Below are 23,877 nucleotides of genomic sequence, written 5' to 3'. Positions count from 1 at the left end.
GTTCAAAATAATGATAATAATAATAATAATAATAATTATAACAATAACAATAACAATAACAACAATAATAATAATAATATAACAACAACAATAATAATTTCATTGGATCAAACTACCCCTCTCTTAACAACTAAATTTCAATCAATCAATTCATTAGATTAGAGAAAGAAACAAAAAGGCAAAAAAAAGGGGGGGGGGTAAAAAGGAAACAAAAAACAGTAAAATAAAATAAATAAATAAATAAAAATTTACCACTAAAAATATATAATATGTCGCATGCCACATGTTTATATTTTAGGCTAACAAACTTTCATCATTGTCTGACCGCTTCAATAAGTTTATCTGTGGGGGCTTAAAGTATCTAAGGTTTGGATACTCTCTTATTAAATTATGTTTACTCCAGTTCTTAAATTAGCTTATAATTAAGGTTTTATAACTACTTAAACCCAAATTGCATAACAGAGCCTTCATGATAAATAAGCAGGCAATTGAAAATTGAACTCTCAAAACTTTCATGATAAATCTGAATGTCTTGAGTTAAATAAAAATAATAACTAAATCAACTTACTTTAAATTCCATGAACCATATTAAATAATAACAACTACAATTTATAACATCAAATAAAAACAATCAAGATTATTAATAATAATAATAATAATAATAATAATAATAATAATAATAATAATAATAATAATAATAACAACAACAACAATAAGGTAGGCTTTGCTATAGCTAGAGGAGTGGGGGCCCAGATTGTATCTCGGCTTCCCACTAATTCGTTGTAGGTTGTATGACTTTATCTGTTTTTGAGATAATAATAATAATAATAATAATAATAATAATAATAATAATAATAATAATAATAACAACAACATTTACAACAACAACATCAAGAAAAACAGTACATTTAAATTAAAAAAAAAAAGCAGGAACACTTGGAGATCTGGAATCTCCAGGCTACGAACGCCAGGAAGTTTCGGATCTCCGGGGGTTCATTCGAAAATTCCAAGCATTCGTGGTTCGCCTGGGATTTTCGAATGAACCCCCGGAGATCCAAAACTTCCGGGCGTTCGTAGCGTGGAGATTCCAGATCTCCAGGCGTTTCCTCAAAATTGAAGGAAAGTTAAAAAAAAAAAAGTCGACTCAGCTGCTTGCCGGTGATGACTCCCTTGTTTTAGCGATTTCCCGACATTTGCGCCTCCCTTGCAGCGTCGACGCCAAGATTAAAAAAAAAAATTGTTGGTGGTTGAATTTGGTGGTAACCGGTGGTGGTGGTTGATTTTGGGGGTTGAATTTGGGTGAAAGAGAAAGGTAGGTGAAAAGGGTGAAGAGAGAGAAAGGTAAAAGTAAAAAAAAAAGTTATGATGGGTTATTTAAGGGAAGGTATATTGGTATGTTTATTTTAATATACGGGCGTTACCCGGTAAATATCAGACGTGATTTATCTTGGTGATTTTATTTTTCCTATAAGAAGGGTGTTTAGAGTACAAACCATATTGCACCAAACTGCAAAACAAATTAGTCCATATATTTTACAATTTTTCAATTTGATATGTTGATCAGACCACAATATACAGCTTAATAGGTGTGCTATCCTTTTTATTTTATTTTGTCAAAATAACCACGAAACACATTTGATTTTAAATAATTTCAACTATAAGTTAGTAAAATAATATGAAATTGATATCAATTTATCTATCTAAAACTATACTAAAACAGAGAGCACTCAAGCAGAAACTCCACGTGTCACCTTGATATTAAAAATTTTCCCACTATTTTCGCTATCCTAAATAAAGCAATTATTCACTAAATTGTTAAGACCTTCTATTTCCCATAAGTATTATGCATAATATAGTTTTTATATGCTACAATAGTATTAATTGATCTTATATAATATGTTTTGCCAAAAAATAAAAATTTTATAACTTAATAGTGCATATAGGCATATAGCAGCAGCATTTTTATACGAAGAAATTCAAAGAAAATCTGACCATGCATACTTTTTGTTAATATTATCAACCTAAAATAGTTGAAATGAATATCAAGCATTACTACCAAATTTTACACATAAATTCAAAATTAAAGCAATGCAACTTGAATTAGCATTCTAATTTTATTTATTTATTTATTTTCTGAATAGGAATTAGCATTCCAAATTTAAACATTATTATACATCTCTTCATTTTTTTCAGCAAATTTCAATGAACAAAAACCAAAAAACGCAAATATCTTTCAATAAAAAACAAACAAAATCAATTTAAGAAAAAATGTCAAAATCGATCAACTCCATCAAAATTAAAAAAAAATTACTAAAAGTCAAAGGACAGAGAGAGAAAGTAACCTAAAGCTATCCTAAATAAAGCAATTATTCACTATCATATAATTCACGGATTGTACTGTTTAGTAGAATATAGAATTTATTTAGTAAAAAGTTACATGTTACCATAATTGTGATGATCTTTTTAGTAAATCTCTAAATTCCAATATCATATATAATTGACGTATGTTTTATATACATGATGGATTGTTAGTAGAATATAGTAAACATGACGGATTGTTACCAATCTTACTATACTTACGATGAACTTTTTAGTAAAATCTTTATATTGCGTTCTTTTTATTACGCATATAATAATTACTACATTTTTTATCACATGGATCAAAGATAATAACTTTGGAGTAGGGAAATCTTTTTTAAAGTATAGGGCGACTGATCATATTTACAAAATCAATTTTTGTTTTATAAGAATTCAATCAAAGATTGCGAAGAATTTGGACACTCCTTACACGGATTGGATTTAGTCCATTTTTACAAAATACTTGAAAAACAGTTAAATGACATTTATTTAGTCAGTAAATTTCAAAGTTACAACCTGAAATTTCATAGTTACATTCATATATTATACCATGCAATTGCACTTTATCATTATTATTAAAAATTGTGCTTTGATAAGTAAATAATACATATAAACTTATTATACCATGCAATTGCACGGGTACTATACTAGTTATGAAACTATATAATATTATGATGAAACCAACATGAACCATCAAAATAAGTTTTTCTTTGACTTTTAGATAGGAAATAGAGCAACGAAAAAAATTGGACGAGTCGGACTCACGGTGAGTCCAGTATATCTGACGATAATAATCTAATATCTGACATTAATATTCTAATATTTGACATTAGATTATTAATGTCATATACAAAGTATTAGAATATTATTGTCAGATATATTGGACTTACGGTAAATCTAGTCTCACGCAAAAGCTACTTATAGAGCAAATATTGAGGGGACAATGGAATACTCAATAACAAAGAATAAGGCTGCAAAAGACTAAGGTCATGGTTGAAACACTTGTAATTGGTAAATTTGTCAAAAGATTCACTCATCTAGTTCCTCGAATCAATCCCTTTTTTTTTGTGAAACGCTAAACATCGCCCGCAATTTACCATATAAAGCCCACAAATATGATATGATTTGACCATTATGCCCTTTTTCTAAAATTGAAATAATCTCGGTGTAAAAAATGTGGAGCCGTACTGGCTCGACGGGGGAGACCGGAGGGCAGGCCGGAGATGCGGGGGACGCCGGAGGTACGTCGTCGTCGACGGAAAACGAGGTAAGTCACCGTTAAAATTCACGGTTTACCGTCGGAGTGGCTCCGGCGCCTAGGGTGGACGCCCAAACCGTAACCTGGACGTCCAAGCCAGACGCCAGAACCACCAGAGTGGCGTCCAGCCCAGACGCCCAGACCACCAGACTGGCGTCCTGGGCAGACGCCACTCCACTGGGTGAGGCGGCCCTGCCAGGCGCCAGTCCAGTGGCTGTGGCAGCCCTGGCAGACGCCACCTTTAATAATTAATTTTTTTTTCTTTTTTGATTTTGTTGTTGTTTTTTATTTAATTTTTTTGTAAAAAAAAATCGAAAATGATTTTTTAAAAAAATTCGAAATGGGTTTTTTGTAAATTAAATTTGAAAATTCGAAATAGGTTTTTTTAAAATTAAATTTGAAAATTCGAAATGGTATATTTTTAAATTTAGTTTGAAAATTCGAATTGGGTTTTTATAAAAATTAAGTTTGATTATATATAATTATGTTTTTTTTTTGTGTTAATTCTGTGTAAATATAGAAATTAAATGTATTATCCGTTAAATGTATTTATTGTAATATATAATTGATGCAGGAATATGGTGGAGACGGAAATGATTACAGTGGGATATTTGGACATGATGGTCCATTCGAAGAAGCTCAACAGACGATTGATTGGGCAAAACAGGTTGCAATTGCAGCTGGATTTTGCTTGGTAGTAGCAACTCATAAATCTCAACGAGATGGTAGAATGGATCGCATTTTGAGATGTGACCGTTATCGCAAAAGAGAAGAAAGAGATTTTCGTACAACCACTCGGTTTGACACAAAGCGGAAAGGTTGTGGGTGTGAGTTCAGAGTAAAGGTTCGACAACTACGGAGTCGTGACGGTTGGGAAGTGATAGGTTACTCTAAATGGGGGTATCACAACCATGAGATGATAGTATATGAAGAGGGTCATCGACAACTGAGCGGCTTAAGTCCTGCTGCGAAACTAGTTGTGAAGAGAGAATTCATTCAAATCTGGACGAGAAAACCAACTAGAAGACTAAAGCAATCTACCCAAACAGGAAACTTTAACCCTAACTTTACCCTAGAAACCACTAGGCCGTGCGTGGCGTTAGAGCTAGCGTTAATTAAAAGATCACAAGAGCTTCTTCAATCCAGATCTAAAACAAACTCTGCTAAAAAGCTCCGATTAACCTACCCTAAAACAACACTAACAAAAACTTGACAAGAAACAAGAAGAAAACTAAGTAAAAGAATGCTCGCCAACGACCGAGGATGAGCAACTATGCTTAGGCCGTCGACGGCAGAGATGAGGAAAGGAAAAGGGTTTTTATTTAGAGAGAGGAGAGACCATTTAACTTTAGAGAGAGAAAGAATGAATTCTCTAAATTTTGAAGGATTGATGTCTAGAGATCCCTTCCCTCTCTTTCCTCGACCTCTTTTATCCAAAATAAGGGAACTTGTGCCCTTTCTTTCTTTTCATTTTCTATTATCCAAACAATAAAAGTGTTAGGTATTGGTTAATCAAATATTTAATTGGTTAAGAAAATCATTGACTCTTGCTATTAGCTTATACGAAGTATTATATAAACATGGAGTGTATAGTTATAAAGTACGTGTATATTTTCTAAAAAATAAATTATAAAATACGATAAGGTAAGGGGTAAGATTGTAAGAATGACGGAGTATAATTTCAAATGCACCACCTACTTACGAGTCATGATGAATATTATTTTTGATATTCATACTTGTTAACTATCCATCAAAATCATACGGAGTATACATATTTTAACCGAGAGTAGAGGATAGTAAAACAGAATTTTTACCCTCATGTATTCGGTAAGATTTGAACCCCAAACCACTTTGTATCTATTTAATTGAGACTAACTGAGACGGAGACTAAAACTGAGAATAGGGTGCAGTGGAGGAATTCTCAGCCTATAATAATTTGAGTCATGAATGACTCTAACAACACGTGTTGGTATTACCTTATACTTTAGATGGTATTTTATGATACCAAAATGCTTATTCAGTGGTACCAACGAATGCAAAAATGTTTTGTTGGTATTGATATAATTCCTTGTTGGTATTTAGATGATACCATCTAAACTAGGGGTAAAAGTTCGGTTTGCGGTGTGGTTTATAGCCCAAACCGAAACCAAACCATATTAATTCAGTTTTGGGATTTTTCAAACCACACCGCACCATATTACTATTGAAACCAAACCAAACCATATCGTTTTAATTCGGTTTTTCAAATAAAAACCGAACCACACCGCAATTTTTGAGCCTAGTGATTTGGGTCTTAATTTGCAACTTTTAATGGGCCTAATTACTCAAAACCTGTTTTTTGTGTTTGATTATCCAAAAATAAAGCCAACAAATGTCAAATAGCAAATAATGAAATAACAAGTACTAACTTCTAATGAAGTAATGATAGTAACTAAGTCTTACAAGACCTATAATTTGGATGTGGGACATATTTCGGTTTGGAATTCGATTTTTCAGTTTTTCAAATCCTAAAATCGAAATCAAACCGCAATATATATATATATATATATATATATATATATATATATATATATATATATTATTTTTTTCTCAAACCAAACTGAACCATATTAGAAAAAAAAACCACACCGCATTTCTAATTTGGTTTGATTTGCGGTTTGGTTCGGTTTTAAACCACATTAGTTTCACCCTTAATCTAAAAACAATGTAATACTAACACTAGGCAGAGAATTCCTCGAGTGCGGTGCAACCTAAAATTAAACAACCCTGCGGCCCTGCCTAAAGGTGGGCACCGTGCCGTGTCGGGCCATTACATGCCGTGCCGTGCCGGGCCGGACCACATTTTGGCACACCCCAGCCCACGGCACGACACGACCCACGTGCTTGGCGTGCCGAGCCGTCCCGAATTAATGTTTTTTTTGTTTATTTTTTTTAATTGATATATTTTGTTTTTGAACAACCTTTTAAAATGAGTATATTTAAATAATTTTATTAATTGATGAATAACTCATTTACGAGTGCGATAACACAATAATTTAAAACTTTACTAGTGCGATAACACAAAATTTGATGAATAACTTATTTAATTTTATTATACGCCGGTACGATAAATCGATAGTACAATAATTTATAATGATAAAACTCGTACAATAATTGATGAATAACTTAACTTTATAGCTTATTTTATTATACGGGGTTCAATAATACAAAAATTAGCTATAATTAATGGTATTTAATAATCTAATTATTGTTATTGTTCTTCTTCGTCTTCGTCTTCTTCTTCTTGTTGTTCAACTTTATCGACCAATTGAATTTATTGAGAACTAGTAGAACCCGACGTTCCTTCATCGTCGTCGTTTTGTGCATAAGTACGATCTTGGCAGCGAGTTTCGGCATCCAACCAATCCTTAAAACAAACACACACTTCAAGTGTTTCGGGTTTTAGTCTTGTTCTTCTGTCGTCTAAAATCCTTCCTGACGCACTAAAAGCTCTTTCGGAGGCAACAAAGGAGACTTGAATTGCAAAAATATTACGAGCCATTGCCGCCGAAATTGGATGTTTCGTGCTTTGTGCTTTCCACCAATTAAGGATGTCGAGGCCGTACTTCTCTTCGTCATCCATGCCTTTCATGAAGTCGTAATTTAAGTACATTTGCAACTCCGAAACATTGCTTTGTGTTCTCCTAGATGATGATTCAGTACCTGAAAACTTAAACATCATGTTAGCTGCTTGTGCAAATAATCCTTTGGCCCTTTTACTTACATTTTTGGATGTATGAGAAGGAGCAAATCGAGTCACTGTTCCATATTTAGATTCATAAACTCTATATAAGGAAAAAAAATTGATTGGTCACATTAGTTTTATAAGATTCAACATCATCTTCAAAATTCATGCATTGAAAATAAATATCAATTAATAAAAATGTGCCATCATACTTTTGCCTTGGATCTAATATAGAAGCAAAAATATAAATCATAGGAATAGTAGTGTAATATTTACGCCATTTTTCCACCATTGATGGAAGATATCCATCATAATCGTGTTGTAATCGGTGTTCATCGAAAAGTTGTGCAAGTAAACATGCATTGCTAAGAAAAGAATGAGCACAAGGATTATAAACAGAAGAAAAACAATGTGTCATACTATATAATAATTGAAAAACTGCATATATTTTTCACAATTAGATCAATCATCATCTAGTAAAGCAAATTGTGGAAACTTTTTATTATAAAAAATTGTTAATGGACCCTTGTACTCGACTTCCCTACTCAACATTTCATAGGTGGAGTTCCACCTAGTTGCACAATCCGTTGGTATTTTAATAACATTTATCCTTTGTTGCCTTCAAAAAGCTTTCCATTCTTGAAATCTCATGTTAGAGCTGTTGATAAACATAATAGCAGTCCTAATTTTGTGATAAAATGGACCAATTGCTTGTGTTCCATCCTTCGCACACAAGTTAAGAACATGACAAATGCATCTAATATGAAGTGTATCTCCATCTAATATTACATCGGTCAATTGTGGTTTAACTAAATTTGCACAAAATGTCATAGAAGTTGCATTATCAAAAGTCATAGACATGATTTTGGGCCTAAGATTATATGCATCAATAGCTTGCATTAAATGATGAGCAATATAAAGACTGGTGTGGGGGTATTCAAGCATTTTAAAATGGATAATGCGTTTTTGTAATAACCAATCAGTATCCAACCAATGACAAGTCACACACAAATAGTGATATCCGTAACCACTATCCCATACATCAGCAATCAAAGAAACTCTACAAGTAAGATTACTTAATTCATCATATAACTTCAATTTGTACTCTAGAAAAGATTTCATGGCAGTCGAAAGGACAATTTTTCTAGAGATTTTTTTGTGTTTGGGTTGTAGTGCTCGGTTAATGTAATTAATAAAGGGATCATTTTCAGCAAAAAGAAAAGGTTGTTCGGCATGTACTAACATTCTCCCAAGTTCATCTCTATCTCTCTCATAATTGTAAGTGAAGTCATGTGGATGGAATTGAGAATTTTTGGGTTGAGTTGGATCACTAGATGGACCACCACATTTTTTTATATGTCCACTAAGGTGCCCGTCCCTCCCTTGGTTTTGGCCAAGTAAATTTTGTTACATGTCTTACACTTGGCTTTGGTTCCATCTCTACTTAATTGAAAATATCCCCAAACCTTACTCTTTCGATTGGTATTGACAAGTTCCTCTTCGGTACACCATTCTAATGTGTTTTGGAATTTGGGTGGATTGTTCACTTGACCCGGTGGCATTTGTTTGGCTACATTGGGTACTTTGATAAGAAGGTTCATGTTGTGAACTTATAAATGAGGTGAGAATTGGTTTTGTTGAAATCCCGAACTAGACATAGTCCAAGGAGACATATTGTCAAATTGTTCGAATCCTCCTATGGTTTGGGGATGGAAGAAGGGGGTGGAAGTATTCGGATTGGGCATGCTAGGGGGGGGGATTGAAGTATTTGGATTTGGTGATTCCCTACTAGTACTAGTACGTTTTGACTTGTCTTTCCTAGAGGAGGAAGAAGGTTTCGGGTTTGATGCCATGATTAACAATAATAATAACAATAATAATGTCAACAATAATAATAATACAAATAATAATAACAATAATAAATAATAATAATACAAATAATAATAACAATAACAATAATAATAACAATAACAATAATAATAGTGACAAGAATAATAATAATTATAACAGTAATAAAAAATTAATATATAACAATAACAACAACAACAACAACAACAACAACAATAATAATAATACAGAGTCAAATTGAACAATTAGAACTTGACGGGAAGGTCATGGAGTTGATTTTGGTGGAGGGAGCTAGTCTTGGCCTCCATGTTAACGTTGAGAAAACGGAAGTTTTCTGGCCCACGGAGGACCCACGTAGCCGTTTGGCCGGTGTCTTTCCTCCAGACATTGCTCGTCCTATTCATGGTGTTAAGTTTCTTGGTGGTCTTGTCAGTGCGGATGCCTCTTTCTGTGGTAAGCTTGTTTCGCAGAGAGTTTCGAAGACCATTGAGCTCATGGATGCTGTTGCTAAGCTTGAGGATCCCCAATGTGAGCTGTTACTACTTCGTGCGTGTACTGGGGTTTCAAAACTCTACTTTTCTATGCGTACGTGTCCTCCTCGTCTTTTTGAAGCGGCCCAGGTTTCTTTTGATGTGGCCCTTCGAGGTTCTTTGGAGCGCATTGTAACTGCTTCGGGGCCAGGTTTTGGTGATTGGCAATGGCGACTTGCTACCTTACCTTTTTCTTATGGTGGATTGGGTGTTTATTCAGTGGGTGATGTTCGTCACTATGTGCTTTCCTTGCGTCGCGTTTGCAGTCGTCTGGTCTTCAGACTTCGCTTCTTCGCAATTCTGGTATTGATGGTCTAGGTCCGGCCTTCGATGGCGCTCTTAGTCTTTTTAATACGACTGTGGATACTGACCTTTTGCGTAACCCTAGTGAGATCGCTGCCCCTAACCTCATGAAGAAATTGGCAGATATATATTTCGCGAAGGTCACTGCTTCTGTAGAATCCACTTTCTCCTCGTCTCCGCGTCAGATCGCCTTATGGAAGTCCCAGCAGGGGGATCACACATCTGTATGGTTGCGAGCGGTCCCGATATCAGGTTTGGGTCAGACTATGAATGGTAAGACTTACCGTTGTGTTCTTTGCTACCGGTTGGGTGTTCCCTTGTTCTCCGTTTCGACTCTGTGTTCTGCTTGCTCTAGGGTTTTTGATGGGGATATTTATGGGGATCATGCAGTGTCTTGTGCTGGGATGGTTGGTATTAAACATCGGCACAACGTTGTCCGTGATACCCTTGTTGATATTTGTTTCCGCTCTGGGATTTCTGCAAGGAAGGAGGTTAACGTTGGGTTGACTGGAGGGAATGCCGGGGCCCTTCGACCGGCAGATGTGTTGCTTTATTCCTTGGAAAGAGGTCTTGATGTATGTGTTGACTTGACGGGGTCTTCTCCTTTGACTCAATCTGGGTTGTCTGACTTTGTTCCTGGTCGTGTTGTGTCGGCTGCGGCTCAGCGGAAGCAGGACAAGTATGGGGCGTGTTGCAGGACAATTGACTATGGTTTTCTTCCTTTCTCCTTTTCTTCATTGGGGGAATTAGAGAAGGATGTTGTTGCGTTGCTGAAGCGGATTCAGGCGTTTGCTAGGACTCAGGATATTGGTGCTCGTGCAGCTGCTCATATCTTCAACAGGATCGGGTTCGCTATAGCTAGAGGGGTGAGGGCCTATCTCGGCTTCCCACTAATTTCTTGTAAATCAATTGACTTTGTAGGTTTTTGTTATAATAATAATAATAATAATAATAATAATAATAATAATAATAATAATAATAATAATAAAAACAACAACAAAATAAAATAGCGTTGAGTTAGATCTCACAACGACGCTTCAATTGCTTTCCGCTAATTAATTTCCCAAACTTATATATACATATATATATTTTTAAATTTTTATAATTGAGAGAATTAGAGAATTAAAGATTATATGATTTTTGTTTTTTTTTTTTTTTGAGAAGTAAAGATTATAAGAGAGTAGGAATTAAAGAATAAGATATTTGAGAATAGATGAGTTGATGGATTGTGGAAAAAAATGGAGGAAGAAGTAAAGTATTTATAGGAATTAGGAAGCTGAAAGTAGCCGTTGGAAGAAAGTAGCCGTTTATGGCCGTTATGCACGAGCCGGGCCGTGCCTGGCGGGCCGCGTGCCGTGTTGGGGCCGTGCCTGACGGGCCGCATGCCGTGCTCGCGGGCCAAATGACCTTATCTGCACCGTGCCGTGCCGTGTGTCGATTTTTGAAAATTTTGTTCACGGCGCGGCCCACGGCCCACTGTTGGGCCACCGTGCCGTGCCTATAGCGGGCTCGTACCGGGCCGTGCCACCACCATGCTGTGCCCATGGGCCGGCACAGCCCATGCCCACCTCTAACCCTGCCACCCTAGTACTCGTACTCTGTATAACAAAGACAGCAGCAACCTTTTTCAAATTTCAAACACCAGTCAAAATCGCAGATCATCCCAAAAGTTAAAGAAAGCAGTGGTATAGAAAACAGAAAGAGAAGCTTCTTATTCCTTCAAAATTCAAAAAAAAAAAAAGAAAAAAAAAAAATGAGCACAGCAAATAATAATCTACAACTCCTCCATCTTCGCCACCTTCAAATTCAATGCCATCGTTGCTCATCCTTTTCTTTCTCATGCCCTCGTTCATCCTCTCAATCTTCCTATTCTCTTTCTCTCTTCCCTTCTAAATGCAGTATTTCTCTTTCAGGTCAAACCCCATTAATTTTTCGACTTTGAATTTTATATTTTCAACAAAAAAAAGTGTAATCATGTAGTTTGTATTGATATTGATTTTGTAGGTTCAAATTCTCTTACCCTAATCCCCAAGATTATGATATGTAATTGCATTCTCTCTCTTACTTATACTTGTAATTTCATTTTGAAAATTTTGAATTATAATGTAATAATTAATTGGGTTTTTTTGGGCAGGTGGGAGTTCTTGTAACGTGGTGGTTAAATGTGTACCAAAAGATTTTGAATCAGAATTCAATGTTGTTCCTGAGGTTTGTGTTTTCTTTTTGATTATTTTAATTATAATCGTTTGCTCAATTAATTAGTTTATTAATCATTAGTTGAATTTTTAAGATTGTGTGGAATTTTTGTTAAGTTTGTTGATTGTGTGGAATTTTTGTTAAGTTTATTGTTTTGATTGTGTGGAATTATTATTTTCCACACAATTAATCCCAATATTATTATATAATTTGTATGGATATATAATAATATTGGGATTAATTGTGTGGAAAATAATAATTTTTATGGATATATAATAATATTGGGATTAATTGTAGAAGGAATAATGTTATCTAGATTTATGTTGCTTCTGACTTTGGTTGTGTAATGTACACATATTGCATATCCTTTGGTTTCTGGGTTGTGAACGAATGCGCTGTTGGCGTGAGCTTTGGTTTTCTTATAGAATTTTAAATTACAGTATAAATTTTTCAAAGAAAAGGGTGCTTTTTAAAATTTATTCAACAGTGTTTCAAAGATTTTTTTTTTTTTTGAAAAATTGGCCGCAACAATATCAACTATGATAAAGGTGCGTGTAGCATCACAACCTTCTAAGGGCGCGGTCGACAGCAAAAACTATGTAATTGGGTGTATATATTAGCATAAATGACACTAATGAACTAAGGTTCCATGGAAAAAAGTGGAATCTTCGTTATTTTATAATTGTTTAAACATTTTTTAAACTTACATGATTTTCCATCATGCGTGACTAAATTAGCCTTCCCTTCTATTTTTTTTCATTTAAGCATTTCTTAGCCTTCACCATTTAAGCGGATTCCTTCAAAAGAAATTGTGCTATTATTTTCCTTCGTTCGCTTCTTCAATTACTTTTTTCTAATATCGATCTCACATAATTGACTTAGTTTCCTTTCTCTCTCCACTTAGTCAAATACTAAATTGATAAATAAATTAAAATCATTCGAAAACCTTTATTATACCAGATTTCAGGATACATAAGTAACTTTTGAACACTAAGCCCCACAAAATGATTCAAAATACTTAATTCAAACAACAATTTTAGAATTGGATTTTAGGATATGCCAAATTGATTTTCTGGTTTTTTAATGTACAACACTTTAATTGTGGAGGTTGAGAGAGAATAATTTAAAGGGAAAAAAAATTAATTATAATGGAAGAGGAAACTAAGTCATCAATCACATGAGATGTAAAAAAAAGTAATTGAAGAACCAAACGTTAGAAAATAATGGCGAAAACTTTTTGAAATAATTCATTTTAATGATGGAAATTGAACAATGTTTAAAGTAAAACAATAAATGGAAGAGAAGACTACTTAGTTACGTGAGATGGAGAATGGAATTAAACAAAAATATACTTCCTCCGTTTTTTTTAGTTGATACGTTTTGACTTTAGCACTATTCACACACTCCCCTTTGACCGTGTTTTGTGGTTTATGCATAATGAAAAATATAGTTATGTGGGATCTTGTTAGATTCCTCAAGATATATATTTTCAAAATATCAAATTTTCATAAATTTTTATTATCGATAATAAGAGATATAAATGGTTGAAGTTATTCATTGGCAAACGTGACTAAAGAAACGTGTCAACTAAAAAGAAACGGAGGAAGTATATGAATAAAAAAGCATTAAAAATATTTAAGATTCCACTTTTTGAAGAAATCTAAGTTTTGCCAATGTCACCCAAGTGCATTGTTTGTGATGTTGAGTGCACCCTCGAAAGGTTGTGCTGCTACGCGCACCTTCGTCATAGTTGGTGTTGTTGCGGCCAATTTTTCCTTTTTTTTTTGACATCGGTCATCCAATTTGATATGGCTTGAGCCTTTTAGTTTCTTGTTTCATACTTATAATTCTAGGGGAGTAGTAGTATTATTTGCCAATGTCAATACTATAGAATAGTTTGTTGTGGGGCTATTGGTTAGGGTTAAGGGAAAGAATTGGACTTTTTTGTTAAATGGTTGAAGCAGAAGATAACCGGAAAGAACGTAAACTTTGATTAAGGTATACGCCGTTCAATCTTGGGTTACGTTACTCGTAAGAATTAGGAATCTGTTATGGAGTACAACATTGTAGATAACACTATAAGCGCAGGTTTTTTTTTTAAGGGACCAATTCTGACCTCATACTGCCATTCTGTATATTAATGATTTCGCCTTTCATAGAATTGCCAGATGATCGTATTGATATCCACATAATGAATGACTGAACTAGCATGTGGATATCTTGACCAAATCACACTGCTTCTAGAGATTTGGATTTATCAATGTGAATTCTGATGTGTTTAGAAAGGTGATTAGGTGGCTGATTTGTTGCTATTTCTCTTTTGTTTTAGGAGGTTGAGAAGACAGAAGACATTTCCAATATCTTGAGCAAAGCAAATTCTTTTTTGCCTCATGTTGTGCTTGCAAGTACGCTGCTTGCTCTTGCTTATCCTCCTTCTTTTACTTGGTTTACCAACAGGTGGTTGTTTGTCCTGTTTCAAATTTTTATTTGGAGAAGAAAAGTATGTGCTGTGTTTAATAGCCATGTGTCTAAATTTGTTTGTTTGTCTAATTTTGTATCTTTATCTGTTTCTGTTACCTTTTGAATGCAAGATTCTACTACATATTAGATAACTCCTGTTTTTTGTGAGTCTGATAGACAGCCTTCCCATTTTCTCTCTTGAACACATTCATAGGGATACCACACCCTGTTTTTCTAGTTAAGAGTTTAGACACATATGAAATGAGATATCACTTGTTCTTCATATTCTACCTGTAGTAAAACCAAATTGTTTGCCAGAGTAAATTTTCTTGACAAAAAAAGATGTGCCCATAAAACATGTGAATTCATGATTTGACATTATACAATTCAAATAAAATGCAAAATATGTAAGTTTTGGGACTTTTCAACCTGTTTATTTAATTGGATCACATACCTAATTGACTCAGGTAGACCAGTTAAGTTATTCTTAAAGTATAAGATGCAAGGTTGACAATTCTGAAGGCTTAAGACTTGAACTACATTCTAGTATAATCCATCCTTTACCCTTGGATCACATTCATCACAATATAGGGTTGGGAACTAGGGATTATTTAAGCCCATACTGAATTCTAGTATAAATCATCCATATTCCATCTTGAAGACTTAGAGTTCTGCTCACTACTTCTTTGTTTCTTTTCTTTAAAGACAAGCTTTTGTCATGATAGGTTAAGTATCCTTCTTAGCACATGTAACACGTGCTATCCTTATTAGTATTATTCACCTTGTAGCCTCTTCTCCTTTTGTGTATCTAGCTTACTTGCTCCAAACTTGACATAAGAAATCAAATAGCTTCAATATTGGCTTCAAATTTACCGTCAAATTGCCCAATGACCACAGGCATAACAGGTCTCCTTAAGTTGCAAATTTATTCACTTGCTAGTTGCTACTGAAACCTTTCAGAGCAAGGCATCTTGAACCAAACGGTTTGTTGATTCATAATCCTTGACACTATATAGGTTAGTCAATCGACCATTATTTAACCATGTTTTATATTCTCAACACTTATCCATCTTTTCAGTTTCTAATTCTGCTGTGCCAATCTATTTGGTCAAGTCTTCTAAACCCTTGGCAGTTAAAGTCCTCAAAATTTTTTATGGTTTTCTGTGATTCACCTTTCAATAAATATTCCTCTTCCCAAGTGTAGAAGTCCTCTGCTGCTGATATAATTGAGATAATAAACCCTAAATTATCTAATATTTGAATATTATTGGTTGCAATAGGGTAACCTTCCTTCCACTGTTTTCTACTTGGTGCTTTACAAGAAAATCTTTGCTTCTGATATTGATATGTGATCTTATGTTGCTGAAGTTAGTTTTAGATTTTGTGGTTTATTTGTTGGGTGCTCCCATAAATGTGCTAGAATGAAATCCTCTTTTTTTTTCCTCCTTAAAATAACAATAACCAACAAGTTTATACAATCTCACTGATTTTCAAAATTTTCCATTATATTGGAAATTAAAATGAGAGACTGGGCCCATGTCTCGGTCCAATGATTATATGGAACAGCTTACCGCTATGGAGTATTTGTATAACTTTAGTTTAGCATGCATGGCAATAAAATGCAAGTAATCATTAAGTAGGAAAAGTGTTCCCATAAGGTAGCAGGTTGGGAACATTACATACAGTCCTGGAGTTGTGTAATGAACTAATTTTCTGGCTTATTATTTTCTGATTTAATAATGCAAGTAATAAAGATGAAAGCTTCAAGATTGATTGATAATGGTGGAAGGGTTACAAAGGATAAGTTAATAGCTTAAGGCTATTACTCTAAGAGAGTGAGTTTAGCTCACAACTCTCCAAAATGGCTTTAGGCCATGACTCTCTTAGGTTTCCCTCTACAAGTTTCTGCTTCCCTTCTTCTTTCTACTCTCTCTCTATATATACTAAACACTAAAGCTGACTCTAACCTACTATTACTAGAATACTCATACTACCCCTCCTTAGGTTAGTCTATTACAATTTATTTTCTGATTTAATAATGCAAGTAATAAAGATGAAAGCTTCAAGATTGATTGATAATGGTGGAAGGGTTACAAAGGATAAGTTAATAGCTTAAGGCTATTACTCTAAAAGAGTGAGTTTAGCTCACAACTCCAAAATGGCTTTAGGCCATGACTCTCTAAGGTTTCCCTCAATACAAGTTGTCTTGACTGTGAGCTCAGTAATTCTCAATGGTTAGAACTGAAATTTTTTGCTGTTAATATTCTTTGCCTGAAACTGCTACATATAGTTTAGTCAGATGATGAGCTCACTAGATAAAAAATTTCTCTGCCTGGAACGCTAAATACAGTCTAGTCTGATAATGATTTCACTAGATGCAAATTTCTCTACCTGGAACACTAAACCAATCTAGATAAGTTTCTCTGCTTGGTACACTAAAGAGTAAAGACAATCAGTCAGCTGATTTATTCTGAAAACTCGATGTGCAGAAATTTTAAATTATGATCTCACCCACCTATTGACCTATTTACTGCTTCATGGTGTTTATTACATTATTATAGGTACTATGCACCAGCACTAGGATTTTTGATGTTTGCAGTGGGTCTAAATTCAAGTGAGAAAGATTTCCTTGAAGCATTTAAAAGACCTGCTGCCATTTTTGCTGGCTATATTGGGCAATTTGTTGTCAAGCCTCTGCTTGGATTTATATTTGGCACTATTGCAGTAACAGTTTTTGGTCTACCAACTCCTGTTGGTAATAGTCTTCCAGCTTGTTTCTCAATGTATACTATCATACTTTGTATCATGTTATAGTAACTAATGTTTCAACTGGTACCTACAGGTGCTGGGATCATGTTGACATCTTGTGTCAGCGGGGCCCAACTCTCAAATTATGCAACTTTCTTAACTGACCCTCAAATGGCCCCTTTAAGCATTGTTATGACATCATTGTCTACAGCCTCTGCAACATTTGTGACACCCCTTCTATCACTGCTTCTCATTGGAAAGAGATTACCTGTCGACGTTAAAGGAATGATGACTAGTATTATGCAGATTGTAGTAGCACCTATTGCAACTGGCTTGCTTCTGAATAGGTGAAACCTGACTTCTTTCTTTGTTATTCTTCCATCCGTCTTCCACACCCTTTGTAATGCTATTGTTGGTGATTAGTTCTTTTACATTAGTACAGGTTGTTTCCTAAGGTCTGCAAGGCAATACGGCCCTTTCTGCCTCCGCTATCAGTTTTTGTAACATCTCTTTGTGTTGGTGCACCCCTCGCTATCAATATAAATGCTGTTATGTCCCCTTTTGGATTGACCATCCTTCTACTAGTAACTATGTTTCACCTGTCTGCATTTGTTGCTGGTTATGTGATGTCTGGTTTGGTATTTCATAACGCACCTGATGCGAAAGCTCTCCAAAGAACACTTTCCTATGAGACAGGTATTGTACTTTCTTCCACTGCTGATTTCTTCTTTATCTTTTCTTTTTATATGTAATACATATTGACCTTGTTTGGCAAATGGCTGTTGGTTGTGGTTCAATTGGCTTGTTTGACCAGCTGGAATGTTTGGCTATTTATAATGGCTTTCGAAATTGTTGTTTAAGCTGGCTGTTTATAAAAGCGTTTGGTAAATTTAGTTGGTGGATGTTGGCTGTTTAGTAGATAATTTGTGGGCCAACAGGCCAAAAGCCAACAAAAAAGCTACTCATAGCAGCTTTTTCATTTTGGCTTAAAAGCCAGCTTTTTTGCTGAATGAAAAGCCAATTACCAAACACTTTTTTTTGGCTGTTTGACCACATAAAAAAGCCAAAAGCTAAAATCTAACCAAAAAGCCATTTACCAAACATGGCCATTATATGTGTTTAAACTTTTAATCAAGCTAACTTAATTTTACCATATAGGCATGCAAAGCAGTCTTCTTGGTCTGGCACTTGCTAATCGGTTTTTTGAGGATCCTGTTGTGGGAGTTCCTCCTGCTATATCTGTAAGTCCCAAGTTTTTGCTCTAGCAATGAAAATGGGATTTTATATTTTGGTGGATTTCTCAATTGTTTAAATAAAAAAATAGTGATTCAGCTATTATATCCTCCTATATTATGTGTGAAAGAGAAACTTTTATTAAGGTTTCTGTATAACCTTCGATAGCATATTAACAGAGCCAACACAACTGTCTGAATATGAAGCTTAGTTGTACAACAAAGCTGGCATGAAAGGACTCCGTAGAGCAGCTTATTTCCATAGATTTAGTCTAAAAACTTACGATCCATTCTGAAATATAGTTTGCGTCATTGTTCTGTTCACCTGACATACAAGGCTCTTAACGAGAAATGCCTCGTTGAGCCTCCAATTGTCCACTGAATGCTCCCCAAGATCACAATGAGGAGTAAATTATATGGATAATATCATTATAAGCAGATATAGTCATGATTACTTATCTATGCTAGAGCTGCAAAAGAAAGCTATTTTAATGGAAAGTCTCCAGCTCAATTCTGCCAGACGTTGTGTATTATGTTTTCATTACTTACCAGTAGTACCAAGTGGCATCTGTAAAGATTTCTTCCCATATGGGCCTGGCCTGATTAAATATGGTGTAGCGGGATTCTAGTGGACTCTAGATTCTACATGGTTTATCTTAACAGAATTCTGGAAAAAGTTTACTAGGATGCAACTATAACTTTAACAATCAGAATAGAAGAGCAAGAGACAAAAATTGTCTTAGAAACAAGGTGTCCTTTAGAGTAAAGGCTACTATGTTTAGATTGCAGTGCTAGATGTAGGAAGGCATCCAGCTCTTTTGTGCATAGTATTTCATTTCTCAAGTTCTATAGTTGATTAAAAAAGCAAATAATTGCTCATATACTATTATAATGCTTGAGATGCATAAACTTCGATATATTCATAAGCATCAATTGATTTAGTCTCACACATGCTCACAGTCCTTTTGTTTTGCAGACTGTTATGATGTCTTTGATGGGGTTCTCTCTTGTTATGTTGTGGGCTAAGAAAAAGAAATGATAGTTTCAAGAACAAGTGCGATCACAAGTTATTAAAGAACTGGTGTGTTTGTATCAACATCTGGAATAAGTATACAAGTTTTATGATGTAGACGAAGCCCATGCTGGACCTATGAGTTCAGGGAGAGCCGGTGTAGCAGTGCTTCTGTAGTTTTGTATCTAACATTAGGCATTAGTAACCATGGTATGATGATCGGATTGTGGTCGCTAAAGTAGGTTTAAATAGCAAAATGTCTGAAATGTTGGTGTTACTGTTTATACACCTGATAGTGTGTAGGTTTAGGCAATGGCCTAGCAGCCAGAATGGTAAGAAGATTGGTATATAAATGTCTGAAATGTCTGAAAGTTTGTACAAATGTTTCTTGTCTGTCCTTGGGATTGGTAGTGCAGTCGATTTAGACAAGTTTCTGACACAGATATTGAAGTTTCTGACAAGTTTCTGTCTGCTGTAGTTTAATAAGAGAACAGAACTGCTTCGCTAATCATTTTCAGATGAACAAAATAATGTAACAGTGAAAGGAAGTTAGAGGGTGCATCATTTCAACAGCGACAATAAATTATGGTTTTGAAATTTAACCGATCTTATCACCATCAACTGTGATTCTGTGAACTAGAAATGGTTTAACAGCAAAGGTAACATCTTGTGGAAAGAAGCTAAACGAGAAAAACCTCCTGGCGAGGCGGCGAGTAAATAATCCGTAGCTTCGTTTCCGATTTGAACAATTTAGCCCACCTTTGTGATCTGAACATCCTTTCTCAGCTCCATGTGGACTGCCATTACAATTGCCTAGTTTCCTGCTTCTGTCAATCCAAAGCATTCATTTGTTCTTTATCAGCTACGGAGTAGAAGTTAAGGTAGGGCTAGGAGTCCTTTTCTGTGACCAACTGCCCAGTTCTTTTGAGATCTTTATCCCTTGGCAGAAGAAAAGGTGGAAGAAATCGAGGCAAAGAAAAACCCACCACTACACATAGCAATGCGAATGTTGCAACCAGCCAAGCTTTATGGGGGATGCCCAACATCAGCTCATCACAAACTGTCATAGTTAGGAGACAGGATGAGTAATGGGTGCAAGTTCATGTATCGGGCACATATAAAGCAGGAATAAGTGAAGAACTAAGAACAGGAATTGTTTGATAAGGATGAAAATAGAAGACAGGTAGCACAAGAAACATGTTCAATGCAAAGCATAAGAGCAATAAGTGTCAGTTCATTGTTTCACAGTAACTGAAGCATCAAGTCAATCATTAATAAGGTGAACAATCTCTTATCATTAATAAAGTGAACAAAATAGCTCATTCCAATTGGCATGAATACATAATAGCTGCTTATAAATGGATGTACATAAGCTCTAAGCATCCTAAACAAATATCTAAGCATGATTCAGTACATGACAATGAACTATTCTTTCCGAATCAAAGACAAGAAAGCAGCATACCTATATTGAACAAGATGTTCTCCCTTTCCTGAACACCAGGTATTGCTACAAATCCCTCAGGCTCCACAGTTATCAGAACATACAATCCGCCCTGTCCATAACCCACAATCAAAAATAGTAAACCATGAGATGACCATCGATAAACAATGAACGTACTCAAACCTGACGATTGATCTCATCAAGGTCCTCCGCCTTGAAAATCAGTTTTTCAGTGTTGAGCAATTTCCTTAGCCTGTTCATTCCAACATCAGAAACACCTCTCTTCAACTGTAATGAAAATATAGCCGGTGTCTGTAACACAAACAACGCCCATCAATAAACTCATAATCAACGATATCCCACGGTTAATTACACAAGTTCAAATCATGTTATAAATTACATACAGTAGCTGGATATGAGATCTTCACTTCATACCAAGTATCAGGTTTTAACCCTTGAAGCAAATAATAGCGCGATCCCATCTGAAATGGTAAACTTTCCTTAAACAACTCCTTCCCAACAGTCAACTCCTTTTGATCAACTCTGTGTCATAACATTGTTTTATATCTCAGACATCAAATTCACCCAAAAGTATAAACTAAAAAAAAAAAACATAATCAGAATCATATCAAAATTAGCTTGCACTAAAATTACAATGGATAGTCCAGAAATACACCATTACACTATTCTAGGGTGAAAATTATTGACTTTAAAAAAAAACCCAAATTGAAACAAGTTATGGGGTAACTATCCTTGATTAATGATAGAAGCTTCTCAATAGGCAACAATGCATGAAATTAAACAAGATTACAAATTTAATGTTTTGGGCGAATAATTTACAGTATGTATTCATTCTAGCAACAGTAGATTAAGATAAATTTACAAGCGGATGAATGATTGAATTTGGAGAAAATGAATCAATGTATTTGAAAAAAGAATTAACAATAATTAGGATTAGAAGGAAAAGTAATAATGCTATTACTAAATACAATTTAAAATCATTTGAATGTAGCAAGATGGAATTTTTATAGTTGGAAACTAAAAAACGATGAAAATTGAATTACAGAAAGAAGACTGACCCGTTTCCATAGGTGAAAGTTGAGGAAAAGAAGAGAAAGATACCAAGAATGTTGAGAATCGACATCAATTTAACCTGTGTTTCTTCCTCAAATGCTCTTAGAAGAGTCAATTGCGGTTTTTGGTAGAAGGAAATTTAGGAGTAGAGTATAACAAGGAATAGTAGAGTATAATGGATTTTTGATTTCTTGTTTTTAGTGTTTAAAGAAAAAGAAAAAAAAAAAGAAAATTTTGACTTTTATACTTCAAAAATGGAACTCGTTGACTTTTGATATCCTTTTAAAATTTTATTTACTTTCATAACCATCAAATTTTAAAATTATAGGTTTTGGTACCTCCGTCCAACTTCTGGTAACTTTTCCATTAGTGGGGCCCTTAGCAACGGCTAGTTTGTTACTTCCCTCCTTTTAAATAACGCCTTTTTTCGATTGTCCACAATCTGATTTTGCGAAAAATCTTGAGATTAATTGATTAAAATTGTTCAAAGGCATTCTTTAAAATTTAGTGTTCTAATTTATTGTTAAATTGCGAAGGGATTTGGAAGAGGTTGGTAGCAATTGCGAAGTAGGTTATAGGCGAAAAAAGGTTGGTTTTTTAATTTTAATTTTCCATTTAATTGTGTTAATTAATGATGAATTGAGTGAAATCTATGTCTGATTGTGGTTCATAGGTTGTTGATTAGTGATTCAACTACCAATTGAGGCTGTAATTGAATGATTTTGTTGTAATTTAGGGAACAAAAAAAATTAGGGTTTTTCAGCTGATTGAATTTAGGGAATTATTGTTGGAGGTTTGTTTACTGAAATTGAGGTTGTATGTTAGTAATTTAACTAAAATTGGGCTTGTTTGTTGTATGTTTGTTGGAATTCTTTTGTAGAATGGCTGAGAATATGGCGGTTTTGAGATTTAAGTACTTGAGTTTAGTTGTTGACATTGAAGTAGACTTAGGAAATCACAATTTGATGGATATTGCAATAGAGTTTGAAGATCGACTTCGTGAAATGGATGATCCAGTAGAAGGATCAGTAGACATCTTGTACCCCACATTTTAGCATGTTTATAAAAGGAAATATTGGACATTAGAAGATGATGGTGACTTGCTCAAAATGTTTAGGAGGTTTCCTAATAATGACATTTATACCATCTTGGTTGGCACCACTGACGATCCTGGTCTTGAATGATTTAGTCTTGGAGTATAGGATGAAACAAAATGGGACATGGCCATCACCTGGTTATCCTCATTATGGAGCTCAACCACCAGTTTGACAAGGTGTGTTTGACTTTGATGTGTATAATAGGTGTTTCATTGTAAGTGATGAGTTTTAATGACACTTGTTTTGATATTTGCAGGATTAAAAATGTCTTGGAATACCTCATCTCCCTAAAACCAGAAGAAATGTAACTGTGGATTGTCACTTGCAAGGTTGACATCTTAGACTAGGGACAATCCAGGGCGCAAGTTTAGGGCATGCAAATTCTAGGATCCAAACACCGAGATAAGGGGCTGCAAATGTTTGGAATGGGTAGATTCAGATGATGGCACTGACTGGCAAAGGGATGTGATAAACCAATTGTTGCTTGACAAGAAATTAATGAAAGCTGAGCTGAACTCTTTGCAAAGGGAGGTGGATGATCTGGTTGGCCAAAGGAGGTGTTTGGTTAATGAAATTGACACATTGAAGACCAAATG

The 23,877-nt window shown here is 34.8% G+C and overlaps 2 protein-coding genes across 6 annotated transcripts; one reads left to right on the top strand and one right to left on the bottom strand.

Moving 5' to 3' along the window:
• The first annotated feature begins 11,167 nt into the window (after positions 1-11,167).
• LOC110719392 (probable sodium/metabolite cotransporter BASS6, chloroplastic) lies at positions 11,168-20,051 on the top strand. 4 transcript variants are annotated; one of them, XM_021898319.1, is made up of 9 exons: positions 11,169-11,934; positions 12,026-12,064; positions 12,156-12,229; positions 14,547-14,674; positions 17,239-17,432; positions 17,520-17,772; positions 17,868-18,121; positions 18,584-18,666; positions 19,634-20,051. In XM_021898319.1, exons 1-9 carry the CDS (start codon positions 11,775-11,777, stop codon positions 19,694-19,696), a joined length of 1,248 nt encoding a protein of 415 aa, XP_021754011.1. In that variant the 5' UTR covers positions 11,169-11,774; the 3' UTR covers positions 19,697-20,051. The 4 variants fall into 4 exon arrangements, with proteins under 4 accessions (XP_021754012.1, XP_021754013.1, XP_021754011.1 ...); XM_021898320.1 differs by lacking the exon at positions 12,026-12,064 and having other exon boundaries at positions 11,168-11,934; XM_021898321.1 differs by lacking the exon at positions 17,239-17,432 and having other exon boundaries at positions 11,168-11,934; positions 14,547-14,622.
• A 96-nt stretch (positions 20,052-20,147) lies between these two features.
• On the bottom strand, positions 20,148-22,585 carry LOC110719394. Of its 2 annotated transcripts, XM_021898324.1 has the most exons (6): positions 22,190-22,585; positions 21,515-21,653; positions 21,294-21,422; positions 21,132-21,222; positions 20,656-20,729; positions 20,148-20,496 (listed from the first exon to the last, which is right to left on the bottom strand). In XM_021898324.1, the coding sequence occupies exons 1-6, from the start codon at positions 22,252-22,254 to the stop codon at positions 20,473-20,475; spliced, it is 522 nt and encodes a 173-aa protein (XP_021754016.1). In that variant the 5' UTR covers positions 22,255-22,585; the 3' UTR covers positions 20,148-20,472. The 2 variants fall into 2 exon arrangements, with proteins under 2 accessions (XP_021754016.1, XP_021754015.1); XM_021898323.1 differs by having other exon boundaries at positions 20,148-20,729.
• Positions 22,586-23,877: the final 1,292 nt, after the last annotated feature.

The sequence above is a fragment of the Chenopodium quinoa genome, unplaced genomic scaffold (assembly GCF_001683475.1).
Source record: "Chenopodium quinoa cultivar QQ74 unplaced genomic scaffold, ASM168347v1, whole genome shotgun sequence".
NCBI classification, from domain to species: Eukaryota; Viridiplantae; Streptophyta; class Magnoliopsida; order Caryophyllales; family Amaranthaceae; genus Chenopodium; species Chenopodium quinoa.
The sequence above is the reverse complement of the archived record's forward strand: the minus strand, read 5'-3'. Positions and strand labels throughout refer to the sequence as shown.